The sequence below is a fragment of the Gigantopelta aegis genome, chromosome 12 (genome assembly GCF_016097555.1).
Source record: "Gigantopelta aegis isolate Gae_Host chromosome 12, Gae_host_genome, whole genome shotgun sequence".
Lineage (NCBI taxonomy): Eukaryota > Metazoa > Mollusca > Gastropoda > Neomphalida > Peltospiridae > Gigantopelta > Gigantopelta aegis.
Window position 1 is genome coordinate 21,404,791 of NC_054710.1, and position 22,759 is coordinate 21,427,549.

Below are 22,759 nucleotides of genomic sequence, written 5' to 3' on the forward strand. Positions count from 1 at the left end.
TCTGGAATACATCCAATTGTCTCTGGCGAGGCTAAGTATTACTCTGGAATACATCCAATTGTCTCTGGCGAGGCTAAGTATTACTCTGGAATACATCCAATTGTCTCTGGCCGGGCTAAGTATTACTCTGGAATACATCTAATTGTCTCTGGCCGGGCTAAGTATTGCTCTGGAATACATCTAATTGTCTCTGGCCGGGCTAAGTATTACTCTGGAATACATCTAATTGTCTCTGGCCGGGCTAAGTATTACTCTGGAATACATCCAATTGTCTCTGGCGAGGCTAAGTATTACTCTGGAATACATCCAATTGTCTCTGGCGAGGCTAAGTATTACTCTGGAATACATCCAATTGTCTCTGGCGAGGCTAAGTATTACTCTGGAATACATCCAATTGTCTCTGGCGAGGCTAAGTATTGCTCTGGAATACATCCAATTGTCTCTGGCCGGGCTAAGTATTGCTCTGGAATACATCTAATTGTCTCTGGCGAGGCTAAGTATTACTCTGGAATACATCCAATTGTCTCTGGCGAGGCTAAGTATTACTCTGGAATACATCTAATTGTCTCTGGCGAGGCTAAGTATTACTCTGGAATACATCTAATTGTCTCTGGCCGGGCTAAGTATTGCTCTGGAATACATCCAATTGTCTCTGGCGAGGCTAAGTATTACTCTGGAATACATCCAATTGTCTCTGGCGAGGCTAAGTATTACTCTGGAATACATCTAATTGTCTCTGGCCGGGCTAAGTATTACTCTGGAATACATCTAATTGTCTCTGGCCGGGCTAAGTATTACTCTGGAATACATCTAATTGTCTCTGGCGAGGCTAAGTATTACTCTGGAATACATCTAATTGTCTCTGGCCGGGCTAAGTATTGCTCTGGAATACATCTAATTGTCTCTGGCCGGGCTAAGTATTACTCTGGAATACATCTAATTGTCTCTGACTAGGCTAAGTATTACTCTGGAATACATCTAATTGTCTCTGGCTAGGCTAAGTATTACTCTGGAATACATCTAATTGTCTCTGGCCGGGCTAAGTATTGCTCTGGAATACATCCAATTGTCTCTGGCCGGGCTAAGTATTACTCTGGAATACATCTAATTGTCTCTGGCCGGGCTAAGTATTGCTCTGGAATACATCTAATTGTCTCTGGCCGGGCTAAGTATTGCTCTGGAATACATCTAATTGTCTCTGGCCGGGCTAAGTATTGCTCTGGAATACATCTAATTGTCTCTGGCCGGGCTAAGTATTACTCTGGAATACATCCAATTGTCTCTGGCGAGGCTAAGTATTACTCTGGAATACATCCAATTGTCTCTGGCCGGGCTAAGTATTACTCTGGAATACATCTAATTGTCTCTGGCCGGGCTAAGTATTACTCTGGAATACATCCAATTGTCTCTGGCGAGGCTAAGTATTACTCTGGAATACATCCAATTGTCTCTGGCGAGGCTAAGTATTACTCTGGAATACATCCAATTGTCTCTGGCGAGGCTAAGTATTACTCTGGAATACATCCAATTGTCTCTGGCGAGGCTAAGTATTGCTCTGGAATACATCTAATTGTCTCTGGCCGGGCTAAGTATTGCTCTGGAATACATCTAATTGTCTCTGGCGAGGCTAAGTATTACTCTGGAATACATCCAATTGTCTCTGGCGAGGCTAAGTATTACTCTGGAATACATCTAATTGTCTCTGGCGAGGCTAAGTATTACTCTGGAATACATCTAATTGTCTCTGGCCGGGCTAAGTATTGCTCTGGAATACATCCAATTGTCTCTGGCGAGGCTAAGTATTACTCTGGAATACATCCAATTGTCTCTGGCGAGGCTAAGTATTACTCTGGAATACATCTAATTGTCTCTGGCCGGGCTAAGTATTACTCTGGAATACATCTAATTGTCTCTGGCCGGGCTAAGTATTACTCTGGAATACATCTAATTGTCTCTGGCGAGGCTAAGTATTACTCTGGAATACATCTAATTGTCTCTGGCCGGGCTAAGTATTGCTCTGGAATACATCTAATTGTCTCTGGCCGGGCTAAGTATTACTCTGGAATACATCTAATTGTCTCTGACTAGGCTAAGTATTACTCTGGAATACATCTAATTGTCTCTGGCTAGGCTAAGTATTACTCTGGAATACATCTAATTGTCTCTGGCCGGGCTAAGTATTGCTCTGGAATACATCTAATTGTCTCTGGCCGGGCTAAGTATTGCTCTGGAATACATCTAATTGTCTCTGGCCGGGCTAAGTATTACTCTGGAATACATCTAATTGTCTCTGGCCGGGCTAAGTATTACTCTGGAATACATCTAATTGTCTCTGGCCGGGCTAAGTATTGCTCTGGAATACATCCAATTGTCTCTGGCCGGGCTAAGTATTGCTCTGGAATACATCCAATTGTCTCTGGCCGGGCTAAGTATTGCTCTGGAATACATCCAATTGTCTCTGGCCGGGCTAAGTATTGCTCTGGAATACATCTAATTGTCTCTGGCCGGGCTAAGTATTACTCTGGAATACATCTAATTGTCTCTTAATTGTCTCTGGCCGGGCTAAGTATTACTCTGGAATACATCTAATTGTCTCTGGCCGGGCTAAGTATTACTCTGGAATACATCTAATTGTCTCTGGCCAGGCTAAGTATTACTCTGGAATACATCTAATTGTCTCTTAACTGGCTCTGGCTGGGCTAAGTATTACTCTGGAATACATCTAATTGTCTCTGGCCGGGCTAAGTATTGCTCTGGAATACATCCAATTGTCTCTGGCCGGGCTAAGTATTGCTCTGGAATACATCCAATTGTCTCTGGCCGGGCTAAGTATTGCTCTGGAATACATCCAATTGTCTCTGGCCGGGCTAAGTATTGCTCTGGAATACATCCAATTGTCTCTGGCCGGGCTAAGTATTGCTCTGGAATACATCCAATTGTCTCTGGCCGGGCTAAGTATTGCTCTGGAATACATCCAATTGTCTCTGGCCGGGCTAAGTATTGCTCTGGAATACATCCAATTGTCTCTGGCTAGGCTAAGTATTACTCTGGAATACATCCAATTGTCTCTGGCCGGGCTAAGTATTACTCTGGAATACATCTAATTGTCTCTGGCTAGGCTAAGTATTACTCTGGAATACATCTAATTGTCTCTGACTAGGCTAAGTATTACTCTGGAATACATCTAATTGTCTCTGGCCGGGCTAAGTATTACTCTGGAATACATCTAATTGTCTCTGACTAGGCTAAGTATTACTCTGGAATACATCTAATTGTCTCTGGCTGTCTCTGGCCAGGCTAAGTATTGCTCTGGAATACATCCAATTGTCTCTGGCCGGGCTAAGTATTACTCTGGAATACATCTAATTGTCTCTGGCCGGGCTAAGTATTGCTCTGGAATACATCTAATTGTCTCTGGCCGGGCTAAGTATTGCTCTGGAATACATCTAATTGTCTCTGGCCGGGCTAAGTATTGCTCTGGAATACATCTAATTGTCTCTGGCCGGGCTAAGTATTACTCTGGAATACATCTAATTGTCTCTGGCCGGGCTAAGTATTACTCTGGAATACATCTAATTGTCTCTGGCCGGGCTAAGTATTGCTCTGGAATACATCTAATTGTCTCTGGCCGGGCTAAGTATTACTCTGGAATACATCCAATTGTCTCTGGCCGGGCTAAGTATTACTCTGGAATACATCCAATTGTCTCTGGCTAGGCTAAGTATTACTCTGGAATACATCTAATTGTCTCTGACTAGGCTAAGTATTACTCTGGAATACATCTAATTGTCTCTGGCCGGGCTAAGTATTACTCTGGAATACATCTAATTGTCTCTGACTAGGCTAAGTATTACTCTGGAATACATCTAATTGTCTCTGGCCGGGCTAAGTATTACTCTGGAATACATCTAATTGTCTCTGGCTGTCTCTGGCCGGGCTAAGTATTGCTCTGGAATACATCCAATTGTCTCTGGCCGGGCTAAGTATTACTCTGGAATACATCTAATTGTCTCTGGCCGGGCTAAGTATTACTCTGGAATACATCTAATTGTCTCTGGCCGGGCTAAGTATTGCTCTGGAATACATCTAATTGTCTCTGGCTAGGCTAAGTATTACTCTGGAATACATCTAATTGTCTCTGGCCGGGCTAAGTATTACTCTGGAATACATCCAATTGTCTCTGGCTAGGCTAAGTATTACTCTGGAATACATCTAATTGTCTCTGGCCGGGCTAAGTATTACTCTGGAATACATCTAATTGTCTCTGGCTGTCTCTGGCCGGGCTAAGTATTGCTCTGGAATACATCCAATTGTCTCTGGCCGGGCTAAGTATTACTCTGGAATACATCTAATTGTCTCTGGCCGGGCTAAGTATTACTCTGGAATACATCTAATTGTCTCTGGCCGGGCTAAGTATTGCTCTGGAATACATCTAATTGTCTCTGGCTAGGCTAAGTATTACTCTGGAATACATCTAATTGTCTCTGGCCGGGCTAAGTATTGCTCTGGAATACATCTAATTGTCTCTGGCCGGGCTAAGTATTGCTCTGGAATACATCCAATTGTCTCTGGCGAGGCTAAGTATTACTCTGGAATACATCTAATTGTCTCTGGCCGGGCTAAGTATTACTCTGGAATACATCCAATTGTCTCTGGCGAGGCTAAGTATTACTCTGGAATACATCTAATTGTCTCTGGCCGGGCTAAGTATTGCTCTGGAATACATCTAATTGTCTCTGGCTAGGCTAAGTATTACTCTGGAATACATCTAATTGTCTCTGGCCGGGCTAAGTATTGCTCTGGAATACATCTAATTGTCTCTGGCCGGGCTAAGTATTGCTCTGGAATACATCTAATTGTCTCTGGCCGGGCTAAGTATTGCTCTGGAATACATCTAATTGTCTCTGGCCGGGCTAAGTATTGCTCTGGAATACATCTAATTGTCTCTGGCCGGGCTAAGTATTACTCTGGAATACATCCAATTGTCTCTGGCGAGGCTAAGTATTACTCTGGAATACATCTAATTGTCTCTGGCCGGGCTAAGTATTGCTCTGGAATACATCTAATTGTCTCTGGCTAGGCTAAGTATTACTCTGGAATACATCTAATTGTCTCTGGCCGGGCTAAGTATTACTCTGGAATACATCTAATTGTCTCTGGCCGGGCTAAGTATTACTCTGGAATACATCTAATTGTCTCTGGCCGGGCTAAGTATTGCTCTGGAATACATCTAATTGTCTCTGGCCGGGCTAAGTATTGCTCTGGAATACATCTAATTGTCTCTGGCCGGGCTAAGTATTGCTCTGGAATACATCTAATTGTCTCTGGCCGGGCTAAGTATTACTCTGGAATACATCCAATTGTCTCTGGCGAGGCTAAGTATTACTCTGGAATACATCTAATTGTCTCTGGCTAGGCTAAGTATTACTCTGGAATACATCTAATTGTCTCTGGCTAGGCTAAGTATTACTCTGGAATACATCTAATTGTCTCTGGCCGGGCTACGGTAAGTATTACTCTGGAATACATCTAATTGTCTCTGGCCGGGCTAAGTATTACTCTGGAATACATCTAATTGTCTCTGGCCGGGCTAAGTATTACTCTGGAATACATCTAATTGTCTCTGGCCGGGCTAAGTATTGCTCTGGAATACATCTAATTGTCTCTGGCCGGGCTAAGTATTACTCTGGAATACATCTAATTGTCTCTGGCTAGGCTAAGCTTGACGTTTGTAGATTCACTTGCTATGATATAATACACCACATAAAGTAGGAATTAAATAATTAAATGGAAAAAGATAACAAATGGTGCATATAAAAGATACATGTATCTTGCTACTAATGGAAAAAGAAAAGAAATGGTGCATATAAAAGATACATGTATCTTGCTACTAATGGAAAAATGAAGCGGGTTTGGTCTCTAAGACAATCCTGTATATCTAAAAATACTAAATGTTGAACATGGCCGATGATTAATAAGTAATGTGCTCTAGTGGTGTCATTAACCAAACAAACTTTAACTTCAAATACTTAATGTTATTAATACCATATTTGCAAAAGGCAGACATAATGGTCTTTTTAACAGGATAGTGACTCCTGTATATCTCTGTCAGGTGATTGTCTGCAGGAGGCCTGCCTCCCTAGAATAATTTAATGATCTACTTTTCTTTAATCAGTCAACATTATAATTGCCAAAGAAAAACCCAAAATATGCTTGAGGGTATTATAAATAGAGAATAATACATGAGTGGCCATTAGATACCATTTATTTCACCAGTTAATTACGGGTGTGTAAGAAACAATAGTAATACAGTATAATGTCAACCTAGTTGTGGTATTTGATTTATGAATGAAAGTCATAATACAAAGAATAATAGAAAGTAATATTAAAATATAACTAAACGTTTATGATTTTGCTGGTACTGTAATGTTTTATATTTTTCAGAACAATGCACCCTAGAGTGTCAAAATGAAGGCCAGCTTGACAAAAATAACTGCACATGTTGTTGTGAAAAGTACTGGACTGGAGATAAGTGTGGTACGTCTGTTCTAGGAATAACTATTACATATATGCTAAGTTTCTCAAATTCTACAATATTTAGGGAACAAAGAAACTAAAGGTTCATATTTCTCTTCTATTTTCCTTTCTCATCTACATACATGTATACATGTGTATTTCCAAAAACATTTTTTTCAACAAATACCTACAAAGTGCAGTTTTGCATTGGGACCTGACTGGGAATCCAAGTGGCATCACATCAGTTAGACTCAAACTTGGTAGGGCGGGATGTAGCTCAGTGGTAAAGCACTCGCTTGATGTGTGGTCGGTTTGGGATCGATCCCCATCGGTGGGCCCATTGGGCTATTTCTCGTTCCAGCCAGTGCACCACGACTGGTATATATCAAAGGCCATGGTATGTGCTATCCTGTCTGTGGGATGGTGCATATAAAAGATCCCTTGCTACTAATTGGTAAAAAGTAGTGGGTTTCCTCTCTAAGACTTTGTCAAAATTACTAAATGTTTGACATCCAATAGCCGATGATTAACAAATCAATGTTCTCTAGTGGTGTCGTTAAACAAAACAAACGTCAAACTTGGTAGGTACATATAGGTGACAAACAAAATTAGCTCTAAAAAAATAAACAGTTTGCAGTTTGCTCTTTTGAAAAAGAGCTTTTGATTTTCATCTTAAAGCATTGTACTTAGAATTCTACTCAGATTTTGAAATTGGTTTAAATCATGTTGACATTAGAATCAATGATATTGAACGACTGCCTCTCCCCAGGTCATCAATATAGCTGAAAGTAAAGTTTAAACTTTCAGCCAGATCCCTTTGGATTGATTTAACCAGATTAGTCAGAAATTCTGATTCATATGCATGGAGAAAGAAATCGGCGAGTAGTGGAGCACAGTTAGTGCCCATGGGGATTCCTATTTCCTGTCTGTATGTTCTGTCCTCACTTTGACAATGTAAATGTACATGTACATGTATGTTGTCAGTTTCCAGCATTTTACATATACATGTATCTGTCTCAATATACTTTACTTTAGTCTGGATTCATGCTCGGTCTTTATGAATTGTCCAGAATTGGAAGGTACTTATGTATTTATAATCTTCGTTCGCCGTTTATTGTAATGAATAAAGCTTTTCTGTAGGTTTTTCCTTGGAGTATTAATTGTGGTGTATATAATGTCGAAAAAATTAAATGTTTTAATATCACTTTGATCTAGATTGAGAGTCCATGATTCAAGTAAATCTTTGGAATTCTCGAAATCCCCATGTGATTAATACCACTTGATTGAAGACATTTTGGAAATACTGTAAAATGGAGATTATTAGCTGGAGTACATTTTCGCCATATTGTAAATACAGCCATCTTGCAGTTTTTAATTTCCATATAGTGGGCAAAAAAAACACCCACCCCAAAAAAACCCATTTCCCACATGTAGAAAACTCTGTTTTGGTACACATACATATACAATTACTAGAGTATTAGTAGTCTCATAGAGGTATACTTAATAGTATTACTCGGCTGATGAGTGTTGCAATCACACAGGTTACCGCATATATCATATACAATTACTAGAGTATTAGTAGTCTCATAGAGGTATACTTAATAGTATTACTCGGCTGATGAGTGTTGCAATCACACAGGTTACCGCATATATCATATACAATTACTAGAGTATTAGTAGTCTCATAGAGGTATACTTAATACTATTACTCGGCTGATGAGTGTTGCAATCACACAGGTTACCGCATATATCATATACAATTACTAGAGTATTAGTAGTCTCATAGAGGTATACTTAATAGTATTACTCGGCTGATGAGTGTTGCAATCACACAGGTTACCGCATATATCATATACAATTACTAGAGTATTAGTAGTCTCATAGAGGTATACTTAATAGTATTACTCGGCTGATGAGTGTTGCAATCACACGTCTTTTATCCACAGGATACCGCATATATCATATACAATTAATTAATGTAATCCTGGATGTGATCCAATCACCTCTCCAGCATGTGTGAAGAAATATAGACAACTAAACAGTTGTAATAGATAAAAATGTCTCGACTGTTTTGTTTCTGTACACTAGTACTGAAAAAAGCTATCGTCTTGTGGTTGACATTTATCGATTTGTGGTTGACATTTATCAGAAGATGCAGAACAGTTATATCTAAGTGTCCCTTAATTATTTTAATTGGTCCGTTAAAAATAGAAAGCAGTACAAAGTGAGAAGCAGTTTTTCCAAATTCTGTTTTGGAACAATAATAAAACAAACTTTATTATTTGTTTCATTATTTGATTGTGTCTTGTGTTTATTGTTTTGCCATATTTGGTAGTACAAGTATTATGAGTAAATGTACCATGCTAAGTTTGTCATTTTTTGTTTTGTTTTTTGTTTTTCATAATTTAATGGAACTTGTGGTTAAATTACAAACGTGAAAAACCCAGCGATAATTACAAACATGTGAATATCCATTTTACAGTACCTATAATGGCCATTCTTGATAGTGGTCAAAGAATATGAATTATGTTTGTGATTTTTCTGGTTTCTGAATTGCTTTGTTTTTCAGAAAATTGCATCTTACAGTGTGACAATGGCAAGTTTCAAAAAAACAACTGCACGTGTGATTGTGAAAAGTACTGGACCAGAGATAAGTGTGGTATGTCCGTTCTAAGAATAACTATTATTATAGTCTTCTGAAATTCTACAATACTTATAGAGAGAGAACATTTTTTTGAGAATTTGTTCTTTTTTCTTCTTACCTGTCCTTTCTCCTTTTCCCCCTTCATATCAGGGCCCTATAGAGATGTCCAAGTCAAAGTTTAAAATCTGGATAGCTAGGGATTGGCACCCAAAACCTTGTATAATTATTCATGTGCAGCCTACGCTACACATGTATGAATTAGAGGGTTAAGGACTCTAGACTGCTACACTTAGATCCATTTTTTTTGCAGCATACATGTAGCTCCTTTCTTAGAATACTTGTAGGAAATCTGTTAGCGTTTATTTTCATGAGGCATCCCAAGCGAAAATACAGCTACATGTAGATCCTGCCGTGATTGAATGATGAGATTCCCAGTTGTCCCGGTTGGATCTCGACAGATCCTAGTGGAATCCTGGCATATCCTGGTGGGATCCTGGCATATCCTGGTGGGATCCTGGCATATCCCAGTGGGATCCTATCTGGCATATCCTGGTGGGATCCTGGCATATATCCCGGTGGGATCCTAGCTGGCATATCCCAGTGGGATCCTGGCATATCCCGATGGGATCCTGACATATTTCAGTGGGATTAAAATGATTTAAATACCGGACATCTTGGAAGAATATCGGAAGACAGGATTTCTTGGACATTTTGCATGGACACTTGACGAGTTGTAGAATCTTTCTTATACTAAATTAACAATTGTACTGCAGAGAAAATGCAGACCTGTTTGATGCTTCATATACCACGTCATGGTCCTCTAAATACTACCATGCACCAGTGGTGTGAACCACATTATTGCAAGTCTGAATAAATATTAAAAAAGAAAACAAATTTCTAGATGGAACATCCTGGTGTTTTTTGCAATATGGGTTTGTTGGAATCTGGAACGTCTACAAAGTATACATTACAAACAGTTAATAATTAAAATACTGATCAGTAAAACGTGGTATATACTGGGGTTTTTTCCAGAAACATGTCCTACTTGCCTAATGCCCTGCTGGAGGGGGAGAGATTTGGACAGCTAGTGTGTGAAAAATAAGGACCTGTGAGGTGTATTTTATAGCATTACAGGGGAGACCGGGGCACAGTGGATCAGAAATCTTCTGTTTAATATTATTTCTATGTTAAAGTCGGCATGCTTAATGTTGATGGTAGAAATGATAGAAGAACTTCACCTCTATAAAACACGTTTACTTATAACCTGCCAATTGCCACCATTTTTTGCTGAATGGAAATTAAAAAAAAAAACTTTTTTATTCACTGTGGGCAGGTACCGGGGCAGAGTGAACCACTGAACGGGGAACAGTAAATCAAATGTTAAAAAAGACTCCATATTCCAGTTTAATATTCACAAAAATTGTATTTATTCTTAAAAATGAAAATTTGACAAATACCAAAATAACTGTGCTTAAAAAGATGTTGTTGATAACAAATATAGCAAAATTAGGCACTTGTGGCAATAGTTGCCTATGCCTTCTAAGTGTAGGCAAAAGGAAATAAAATTATAATAACTGAATTTAAAATAGTCCAAAAAAACCTGTTACAGTTAAACCTAGTGTTCAAGGTTATAAACAATGAACAAGTACAAAGGTAACATAGTATGTGCATGTCTTGCAAAACATTTTAAACTAATCTGCATCTGTGGGTCGTGCAATATTCAAAACAGGTCAGTGAATCCCCTGGTTGAAGATGTTAACTGGTGTTAACCTAGCGCAGCACATTTGAGTAAGAGGTGAGGTCCACTGGAAATACCATATGGCGTGCGACACGAGCTGTGCCACCTTGTTGGTTGGGAGCAGGCAACTTCCCTACAACATCTTCGAACGAAACATCTGATAGGTCTTCTACATTTGGAAAAATAAATGTGAATGACTTTGGTTTCTCACGTCTCAAGAACTTCACTTCAAAGATTGCCTAATCAGTAGCTTCAATACGGTTTTGGACCTGCCCTATAAAGTTTTGATAATTTTCCGGGGCACAGTGAATCACTTGTCAAAATGATTCACTGTACTCCAAATGCACTTAATGCCCTCTTAAAAATTGTGGCATTGTTTTAAAAATGGCTGCCTGCAGCAGACAGAACACATGGTTATTAACTGCATGAAACAGCCCTCTAATTACAATAATTGCTTGGTTACTTATTACTGGTTGATCTATACTAAATGACAAAAACAATAGAGCATGCAAATTTTACTTTAGATAGTGAAAAACATACTTTACCTTGTAATTGTTCTGCAGTGAAATCTGGTCTTGAATCATGCACTAATTCAGTTGGGGATTGCCTAGAGGTATAAACTGATGACATCATCTTGTTATTACAAAGTATCAATTTCTCTAAAAATAGACAGATTCACTGTGCCCCTTGATCCACTGTGCCCCGGTCTCCCGTAATTTAGTTTCCTATATATTCATTACTGTTTAACATCGTCTCATTGGTCCAGCCGTAGCGACATACGTTTGCTCATTTCTCAATGAATGTTAAAATAATGTCAGGCAACATCATACCTGACGTCACTTTATATTGGTAATTAGTCTTCTTGAGCATTATTGTTTAGCACCCCAAAAAATAATTCAAACTAAAATATGAACTTTTAGTGTGATTATTAATAAGTATGTTTTAAATTTAATTATAAGGACTGTCTTCTTTTTTTTAACGTTCATCTGCATGGTATGAACAAAGAAAGGAAGAATGTTTGTTTTGTTTAACGACACCACTAGAGCACATTCATTTATTAATCATCGGCTATTGGATGTCAAACATATCGTCATTTTGGCACAGTCAAACTCGCTACATTTTTCCATTAGTAGCAAGGGATCTTTTATATGCACCATCCCACAGACAGGATAGCACATACCATGGCCTCTGATATACCAGTCGTGGTGCACTGGCTAGAGCGAGAAATATCCCAATAGGCCCACCGATGGGGATCGATCCTAGACCGACCGTGCATCAAGTGAGCGTTTTCCCACTGGGCTACGTCCAGCCCTTGGGTATGAACAAAGCACATTATCTGCAGAGTAATTTGTTTCATTCATACCCTGAACGCACCCGGTAAGGGGTGCAGGGACCATAGGCACAGAAGTCACGGTGACAAGTGCGGTGGCTGAGGAGATGCTAGTTTTAACAGGGGTGGTAGATATTGACCTGCAGGGGTGGGGGAGGATAGGGCTAATGATGACTGTACTTAGTGATATTATTTTAGGGGTGGGGGAGGATAGGGCTAATGATGACTGTACTTAGTGATATTATTCTAGGGGTGTGGGAGGATAGGGCTAATGATGACTGTACTTAGTGATATTATTTTAGGGGTGGGGGAGGATAGGGCTAATGATGACTGTACTTAGTGATATTATTTTAGGGGTGTGGGAGGATAGGGCTAATGATGACTGTACTTAGTGATATTATTCTAGGGGTGTGGGAGGATAGGGCTAATGATGACTGTACTTAGTGATATTATTTTAGGGGTGGGGGAGGATAGGGCTAATGATGACTGTACTTAGTGATATTATTTTAGGGGTGGGGGAGGATAGGGCTAATGATGACTGTACTTAGTGATATTATTCTAGGGGTGTGGGAGGATAGGGCTAATGATGACTGTACTTAGTGATATTATTTTAGGGGTGGGGGAGGATAGGGCTAATGATGACTGTACTTAGTGATATTATTTTAGGGGTGGGGGAGGATAGGGCTAATGATGACTGTACTTAGTGATATTATTCTAGGGGTGTGGGAGGATAGGGCTAATGATGACTGTACTTAGTGATATTATTTTGGGGGAGGATAGGGCTAATGATGACTGTACTTAGGATATTATTCTAGGGGTGTGGGAGGATAGGGCTAATGATGACTGTACTTAGTGATATTATTTAGGGTGGGGGAGGATAGGGCTAATGATGACTGTACTTAGTGATATTATTTTAGGGGTGGGGGAGGATAGGGCTAATGATGACTGTACTTAGTGATATTATTCTAGGGGTGTGGGAGGATAGGGCTAATGATGACTGTACTTAGTGATATTATTTTAGGGGTGGGGGAGGATAGGGCTAATGATGACTGTACTTAGTGATGTAGAAAGGTGACCGTCAGTTCAACTAATCTTATATTAAAAAACCTGAAAAGGGAACTTATGCATTTTAATTGTCCTTTTTGACTTGAATGACAAAACGAATAGTTATAATGTAATCAATATTATATCTAAACAAGGAAGTCACAAGTTTCTTTTTTACAATAAATGAAGGAAGGAAATGGTTTGTTTAACAACACATTCAACACATTTTATTTACGGTTATATGGCGTGGGAACAATAAATAAATGAATGTTTATTGACTTTCTACAAGGCGGTGACTCCTCCCATGTATCGCTCCAGCCAGTGCACCACGACTGGTACATCAAAGGCCATGGTATGTACTATCCTGTCTATGGGATGGTGCATATAAAAGATCCCTTGCTACTAATCGAAAAGAGTAGCCCATGAAGTGGCGACAGTGGGTTTCCTCCCTCAATATCTGTGTGGTCCTTAACCATATGTCTGACGCCATATAACAGTAAATAAAATGTGTTGAGTGCATCATTAAATAAATCATTTCTTTCCTTCCTCCCATATACCAGTCAGGTGATCCACCTACACGAGGCCTGCCTCTCCCAGGACAATACAACAATCTGCTTTACAACAGTGTTTAACATTTTGCTGTTTCTGGACTGCATGTTTTACATTTTGCAGACAAATGCAGCTTAGAGTGTCAAAGAGGCAAACTTCAAGAATCTGATTGCATGTGTGATTGTCCAAAACACTGGATTGGAGATAAGTGTGGTATGTCTGTTCTAGGAATATCTATTATTACCGGCCTCGGTGGTGTCGAAGTTAAACCATCAGACTACAGGCTGGTAGGTACAGGGTTCGCAGCCTGGTATACCGACTCCAACCCAGAGCGAGTTCTTAAGGGCTCAATGGGTAGGTATAAGGCCACTATACACCCTCTTCTCTCTCACTAACCACTAACCAACTAACAACTAACCCACTGTCCTGGACAGACAGCCCAGCTAACTGAGGTGTGTGTGCCCAGGATAGCGTGCTTGAACCTTAATTGGATATTACGCACGAAAATAAATTGAAATGAAGTGAAAACTATTATTCTAGTTTCCTGAAATTCTACAATATTTAGAGCAATTATAGTTGAATATTTTGTCTTGCCTTCATTTGTTTTCCTTTCTCTATACATGTAGTTTGAATTTTGTTTTTGTTTAAACAAATACATGTGTAACTAGACAGTACTTTTTGATGGGACCTGTCTGGTAATATAAGTAGAATGACGTCAAGGCTCACAGTTGGCATTAAGCAAGAAGCAATTGCCATTAAAAATACACAATTTACATTCTGTATGACCATTTGCATGAGCTCTTGATTTTAATGTGAAGACATTAACTATCCGGATTATAAAATGAGTTTCAACTATGCTGACATTAGGACTGATATTAATTTACATATGGTAAGGATGAAAAAGAACAAAAAAGATTGGTTTCAATTGACATAAAATGAGAGTAAAGTATGTATCCGTACACGTCATCTATAAACTTGTTTTCCAGTGTCTATCATTTACTTCCAGATTAAAATATTGACAGCAGAGACTGTAAATCATAAACTTAACGCGAGCAAGTAATTAATGCGAAAATGCGACGAGCACATGGATGCAATGATTACTTGACACATTTTATTTTGTTCTCCAATAAAAGTAATACTAGTATATATTTTATTATTTTCAAAACAAAATAAAAACAAAACATGATTATTTTGAAATGCAATGTTTCTGTTAATAAATTCATGTAGTAAATAAAACATACAATTTCAAAGTAAACTGTCCATCCTGAATCATAGTCCATTGTTTGTCTCACTGAAACAGAGCATGCACAATAGCATCTGTAAGTCCGGCTTTTTTCCACCCACTTTGAATCATGTCTGTTCACACTTTAAGTTTGTCAAACATGTTGAGAATCCTTCTGGTGTGCAGTACGTGGTTTCATCAGGGAAATTAGCCATAAATCAAACATTACTCTCACGGTTTGAATCAGCTGACTCGGTATTTTCTCAATCAGCCACCTGCGGTAAACTTATTCTCAAGGTTTGAATCAGCTGACTTGGTGTTTTCTCGATCAGCCACCTGTGGTAAACTTATATTCTCAAGGTTTGAATTAGCAGACTCCGTGTTTTCTTGATCTGTCACTGTATCCACATACCACTCTGTAAAACAGGCTTTCATATCATTTTGAAGTCCGCGATCACACTCAGGTCCATGGGCTGCAATTCCCCCGTACAACCAGCAGGCACTAATACATGAATGATAATATATGGGTTTTTTAAAAGCATGTATAACACACTTTTACTCAGATGAGCACAGAAAAACTAAAGAAAATTGTTACATATTTTTGACCCGATGTCAGTCCCAATTATTATCTTGCTTTCTCCACATCTGGCGAGAGCACCGTCTCAACATAATGCCTCGTTACTCCAGGGCTTGGGAGTATGATGGCAGTGTTTCTGCCAGAAAGAATTTTTGGGTATGGCGTTATGAAATTGAATATTTACAATGTGTGTGCTGAATGCAACTGCAGTTGATTGGGGGGGGGGGGGGGGGGGGGGGGGTGTATGTGGGACTTCCTTGATGGCTATCTCACCAAGAATGGTGTTATTGTTAACGTCTGTTTAATCTCTTGACCGGCTCAGCAACTTTGACAAAATTAATGTCTAGCCTAGTGGCTGTGGATTGACACTACTGTAGGTCCGACTTCAGTGACTGACGATATATACTTAGGCCGACTTCAAAATCACAGACGTCTTGCCACTAGCCATATTGACCACTATTTATTTATTATTTTAAATCATGCATGCATGAGATACTGATGTCTGGGCAGGCCAGTCCACTTGACGGATAAGAATTTGTTCCAATAATAGAAATGGACAGGTGCTTCGGACCGACAAGAATGACAAAAGTGGGACCGGCAAACACACATTTAAAAAAAATAATTGCGGTCTCAGAGATCGAGAATCGGTCCCAGACCGGGAGAAAAGGGTTTTTGCCCACCCCTGCATCATACCCATTTTACCCTCTGGCAGAAACCCTGGATGGATGTCCCAATCACGGATGACAAATGTGTGTTTTACCTGCATACAACAACTGGAGAGGCAACAGCAAACCATGCGACCTACAAAACAGTGCCGTTATGATAGGAGTAATTAATTTTGTCAAAAAGGTCACCTTAAAATAATAAAACCTGGAAAAATATTTGGGTATGGCACCATGCATACCCATTTTACATTCTGGCAGAAACCCTGAAAGGATATTTTAATAATATTGTGACTTAATCTCCCATCATCTGTGAGAGAATGCCAGGATGATACCACAATCTGCCATTAATTCATCGGGATACTTACCTTCCCCCTCCCCCCAATAAAAAGAAAAGAGAAAAAATAGCAGGTACATATTATAAACAATAATAAGAGAGTATCATGTTAAGATATTATCGACAAGTTTGAGCATTTTATTTATAACTGATTGTTTGATATTGCAGAAACATGCAACTTGAAGTGTAAATATGGCATTCTTCATACGGATACCTGCACATGTGATTGTCCACCATACTGGATAGGAGATACCTGTGGTATGTCTCTTCTAGTAATAACTATTCTAATTTTATTGATATTCTATAATATTTACAGAAATCATAGTTGAGGATTTTTTCCCCTTGTTTACCTTTCTCTTCTATTTTTAAAATAACTTTTTCAACAAATACCTGGATAGTGTATTTTGATATAATTAATTGGCAATATAATGGGTATGCCATAAAGGCTAAAAATTGGCGTGGGGTGGGGCAAACAAAATACAAAGTATGCATTCTGTATGATAATTTTTATCTTCTGGGCAACCATCTTTCTGGAATTTAAAAACAAAAATCCAGAATTTTCTTCCCCTACTTGGAATTCCGGCATTGATGCCAAATATATATTCTTTCTTTTTTTTGGGTGCAAATTCACTATAATTTGTGTTTAAATAACTAATGTTTATTACATTCTACATTCTCGGAAGTAATATCTTTATCTTTCATTTCAACATGAAGTATTAATATTGTCTACAGTTATGTGCCATTACTAAGGTGTATGTACATTGTATTTGTTAAGAGCCGACCAATAAACATGTTTCTGACAATCAAGTAAACTGAAGTGATATATAAAAAAAAATCTTACTTTTTATACTCGAGTAGTTTAGGTCTTCATTTTAAAGAGATTTCAAATATCATATATTTATATTCGTACGGTTCTATGGCGATGAATGCGATTTGACCACCGTGGGTGAAAGTGTGAATATATAACAGGAGAACGCTGTGATCATACGTCAATAAAAGAAATGCATCAACAATTATCTTCTTTCCATTTGCAGGGGCGGGACGTAGCCCATTGGTAAAGTGCTCACTTGATGTGCGGTCGGTATGGGATCGATCCCCGTCGGTGGGCCCACTGGGCTATTTCTTGCTCCAGCCAGTGTACCACTACTGGTACATTAAAGGCCGTGGTGTGTGCTATCCTGTCTATGGGATGGTGCATATAAAAGATCCCTTGCTGCTAATCGAAAAGAGTAGCAAATGACGTGGCAACAGCGGGTTTCCTTCCTCAATATCTGTGTGGTCCTTAACCATATGACCGACACCATATAACCGTAAATAAAATGTGTTGAGTGCATCGTTAAATAAACCATTTCCTTCTTTCCGTTTGCTTTCACGTGTAGCATATCACTAAATAATGTTTGGCCACCAGTAATCTGTGACCCATCCATGACATTAAGACAAGTAACAATTTTATTTTATTCAAGTAAGTTGAACTATACTCAGCGTCACTATTGAAGGGTCACTCATATTGTTAGTACTACACATGTTAACAATGCCCGTCCAACACACTAATTATGAAAGAAGGAATGTATGGCCTTTGTGTGGGTATATAAACAAACTATTACTCTAATAGTAATGTCAACATTGTTGTTGTTAAAGTTGGATATTTATTTATAACTGAATGGTTTAATCAAATAATGCCATGAATAATAGTAAATAGTATTAAAATATAACAACATGTACATGTGTATTTGTTTACGATCGATAGTAAATAGTATTAAAATATAACAACATGTACATGTGTATTTGTTTACGATCGATAGTAAATAGTATTAAAATATAGCTACTACGATCGATAGTAAATAGTATTAAATATAACTACATGTGTATTTGTTTACGATCGATTCTGCTGCTTTGTGAACTACTTTATATTTTCAGAAATATGCGACTTACAGTGTCATAATAATAGCACTCTCCTATTTGATTGCACATGTGGTTGTTATGGTTATTGGACTGGAGACAAGTGTGGTATGTCTGATTTAAAATGACTTTTCCAATAACTTCTGCAATATTTAGAGAACATATAGTTCAGGGTTTTTTTTTCTTCTTTTCTTAGTTTTCTTGTTATCAGTACAAGTGATGTAAAACTGTTTCTAAGCAAAGTTTGCTCTTTTTGGCAGTGCAAGAAGGATGAAATTTCCAGTAAAGGATCTCCTCGAGTGTGGCTGTCGTCCTATAGTCAAGGCACTAGTCTTCATTAGTCTGCATTGTGCAGAGATACAGCCCTGATCACATATTACAGATTAAATTCAACAAAATTAATTTTGAGCCTTACTGTATGAGAGTAATACTAATGTCACATATATTTGATATATTGTCGTGGTCATACATTCATGATGTGACATTAGTTTTCTGTGGGTTCATTTAATCGAGTCATCTGTTAAAACAATAATTCTAAGAAACCAGAAACTAATTTGAATTAAAGTGCTGTGCCAGACCATACACTAAAATTTCAAATTCAACAATTAAATGCTTTCTTAATTCATTGCAATAATATTTTACACCGATATGTAAATCAATAATTACGAAAATGCCACATAAAAGTATTAAAACATCACTCCCGGAAACGACCGAGTAAAATTCTCGGTAAAAACATTTGCCTGTAAATAGCCGTGACGTCACGAAGGGAACGCGCTTCACAGAAACCTACCACAAGATGACTTTCAGTGCAAGCGAAAATGGGACCGACAGCGACTGCCAAGCTTGATCATGCGATTCTTCTTTCGATGATGAATAGTGTAGTAATGACGACTGGACTAATATTTGTGCAACACAACAAATAATGCCTTATCAGTTTGAACCTGGAACATCTTCCGACGAACCACTGGCCTGACAGATGACGATGAAAATGGTCGTGGAGACAGCTTACCACTAATTTACAACTTTTATTCTTGTTTTGTTCTTTAGCTTTTCGTGCGAATTATTTTACTACACTGTATGTTCTAATACTTGTGATGTAGTAGAAAAAACGATAAATAACTTGAATTCTACGAGTCAAGTGGACCCAATATCGGTAATTTTAAGAAATAAACAAAAACGACTTTTAGTCCGTCCCATCCATGAAGATGGGGTTTTTTGGTGAATAATTTCAGTTTAGTTTGATGTAAAAAAAAAAAATGTAAAAGTGTTTTGGAAATAACAAAACAATACTATTTTTTGTGTGCAGTTGTGAAAACAGTCTGCTCAGAAATAAATAACTTATTTTAAAAGTTAAAAAATAAACAAAAACAACTTTTAGTCCGTCCCATCCATCTAGGAAGATGTTTTTTTGTGTGAATAATTTCAGTTTAGTTTGACGTAAAAAAAAAAAAGTAAAAGTGTTTTGGAAATAACAAAACAATACAATTTTTTTGTGTGCAGTTGTGAAAACAGTCTGCTCAGAAATAAATAACTTATAGCACATTCCATAGTATGAAAAAAGGTTTTCTCTGTGGGAGGTATAGTAAAATTAATTTAATGTATTTATAGTCTGTTTTACAGGGAACGCCTTTTTTCATGCTATGCAATTTTCTGAGCCGATTGTTTTCCAAGATGCATACAAAATTAGCTTCTTTTTTTAAAAATTTTACAAAAAAACCCTACATTTTTGTAGGATGGGACGGACTAGGCTATAGATAATAATAATAATAATAAATAATAAAATTCTTTATTTTCAGAGGGTAAACACATTCAGTACAAGGTGACTGGTCTCCCATGAGGCCCTCTCTAATCTATACATGATATTATACATACATACATTCAAAGAAACAACATCAACATACATGTAATATGTATAGTATGAGGAACAATAGCACATATTATGAATATATAAATAATATTTAAATCAATTTGTTAAGAAACTTGAGTCAGTGATAACTCAATACATCATAATTATTTTAACAAACACAAAATCAACAACAAAGGTATATCTTAAAATTGATTATTATTTGAATAGTGCTTAAAATAATTGGATTTGAATGAGGTGAGGGATTGAGAATATTTTATCTTTGAAGGTAGTGTGTTCCACAGTTTAGCTACCCTGCATGAAAAACTATGGCGATAAAATTCTGTTCTTGGTTTTAATTCATAAAGGTGATTATGTTGAGTTGACCTCAGATTTAAGGAGTGAATTTCTGAAGTTGTTTGAAACATTGTTTCTAGATATGATGGAGATAGTTTGTTGAGGACTTTGTAGACAAACTGGCAGGTTCTAAAGTCAATTCTCTCTTTGATTTTAAGCCATTTGAGAGAGCTAATTATTTCTGCAGTGGACATTTCTTTGCTTTTTTCAGTAATAAGTCTTGCAGCTTGATTTTGGATCTTTTGAAGTTTTCTTATAGAATGTTTTGAACAGGTTCCCCAAATTGTGGAGCAATAGTCTAAGTGAGGTAATATGTAAGAGCTGTAGAATATTAATCTGGTCTTTTGGTCAAGATATTTTCTGTTTTGTCGAAAAATGTATAATAAATAAGAAGATTTTTTAATAATGGCATTTATGTGGTTAGCCCATGTCAGTGTTGGGTCAATGTGTACACCAAGAAGTTTTTCAGAAGTGGAACATTGCACTGGTATGTGATCTACATATACAGTCAATGCTGTTGAGGTTTCTGCAATCAAGGTCAGTTTTATGAGTAACCAATGAGATTAAAGAATTTTACATGAAGGCGAGATAATCTAAATTATACAAATATACTCTCTGCAGTATGTTTAGCAAAAAAACCCAGAATACACTCTTAACTAATAATGGAAAAACACAATTAGATATACTAATTGAATAAGTGATACTTTAAGCATATAATTAAATATTTATTAATTTAACATTAAAGGAGAGGACAATTAAGGCATTTGGCCTGGTATGCATATTCAATGATATATAATGCACATTATTGCTTAATATCAACACGTATAATCGTATAGTTAATTAATAAAACGGGTAAATGTGACGACTATTATATATAACGGGCACAGCCATTTTGTACCATCTCAGTGAGTACGCCCTCTGGCGAGCTGGTGGTTACGTAATACTTAATGCGTAACATCAGGAATGAGCCTTAGAACTAGAGAAACACAATCTACCTGGTTTTTGCGGGATGATAAATAGTCATACATTGCAATGTTCTGTAATAATACACATCCCAGTAAGCCAGCAGTAAGTATATCCAGCACTATATATATTATTTTTCAATACAAAATAAAATACCATTGTCAAAGACACAACAAGTCGAAACAATTAACAATGTTTTGCTCATGAACCTACGTACTGAAATGATACACGGAGTATTTTCTTAGTTAATTGGTCTATGCTGTAAGTTGCTTCTACCTGTGATTCCTGATTGGCAGGTGTGTATTTGATTGGTAACCAGACGAGCCAATTAAGGCCAAAATTATCACTTGGGTATCGTGGGCTGTTGTTTTTGCTCCAACGTAGCCTATCAATAGGCATAATAGTGTACATTTTCCTTTGGATTATTAAACAGAGAAAAATACTATAAGCCCATTTTGTTCCGTTAATGCAACTTGAAATATATTTAGTTAAATAGTTTATTATATTATTCCATCATTTATGCTGTTTTACAAGTCAGGTTGATCAAAGAGAAGAGCCTTGTCTAAAATTACTGCTTTTGTTTACACTGTACATACAGGAGATGGTCAGGAGCTGACGTCACTTCGCCCCAAACTATCCCACCGGACGTCACAAAAACGAAACAAAATGGCTGCCCCCAGTTAGCAGGAATAATCATGTTTTTTTATTAACTCTAAAATTACACATTTTTCATTTGCTAAAGTGTCAGTGTGTGTTGGTGGTCTGGGTATGCATCTTTCCAACACATAAGGCTCTTGTTTGAGTTGACCCTACCTTTAATAAATAATCCAATTAAACTAAGTTACATTCACAACATATCGAAAAATACACATTGACACTACCTGATTAGCACGAGCAGTGAGTATTTTTAACATGCCCATATACCACTAAGATTTCAGGCAACACGAGCAGTGAATATACTAATAAACAAACAAATAACACGAGCAGTGAGTATTTTTAACATGCCCATATACCACTACGGTTTCCGGCAACACGAGTAGTGAATATACTAATAAACAAACAATAACACGAACAGTGA

At 37.7% G+C, this 22,759-nt stretch overlaps 1 protein-coding gene across 1 annotated transcript in view; it reads left to right on the forward strand.

The window, feature by feature from the left end:
* Window positions 1-22,759, forward strand: part of LOC121385885 (protein draper-like) — a 116,965-nt gene that overhangs the window by 81,919 nt on the left and 12,287 nt on the right. Inside the window, exons 14-18 of the mRNA XM_041516676.1 lie at window positions 6,445-6,537; window positions 9,086-9,175; window positions 13,945-14,034; window positions 16,788-16,877; window positions 18,537-18,626. Coding sequence (XP_041372610.1) covers window positions 6,445-6,537; window positions 9,086-9,175; window positions 13,945-14,034; window positions 16,788-16,877; window positions 18,537-18,626 — 453 coding nt within the window. The remainder of the gene's footprint in view (window positions 1-6,444; window positions 6,538-9,085; window positions 9,176-13,944; window positions 14,035-16,787; window positions 16,878-18,536; window positions 18,627-22,759) is intronic.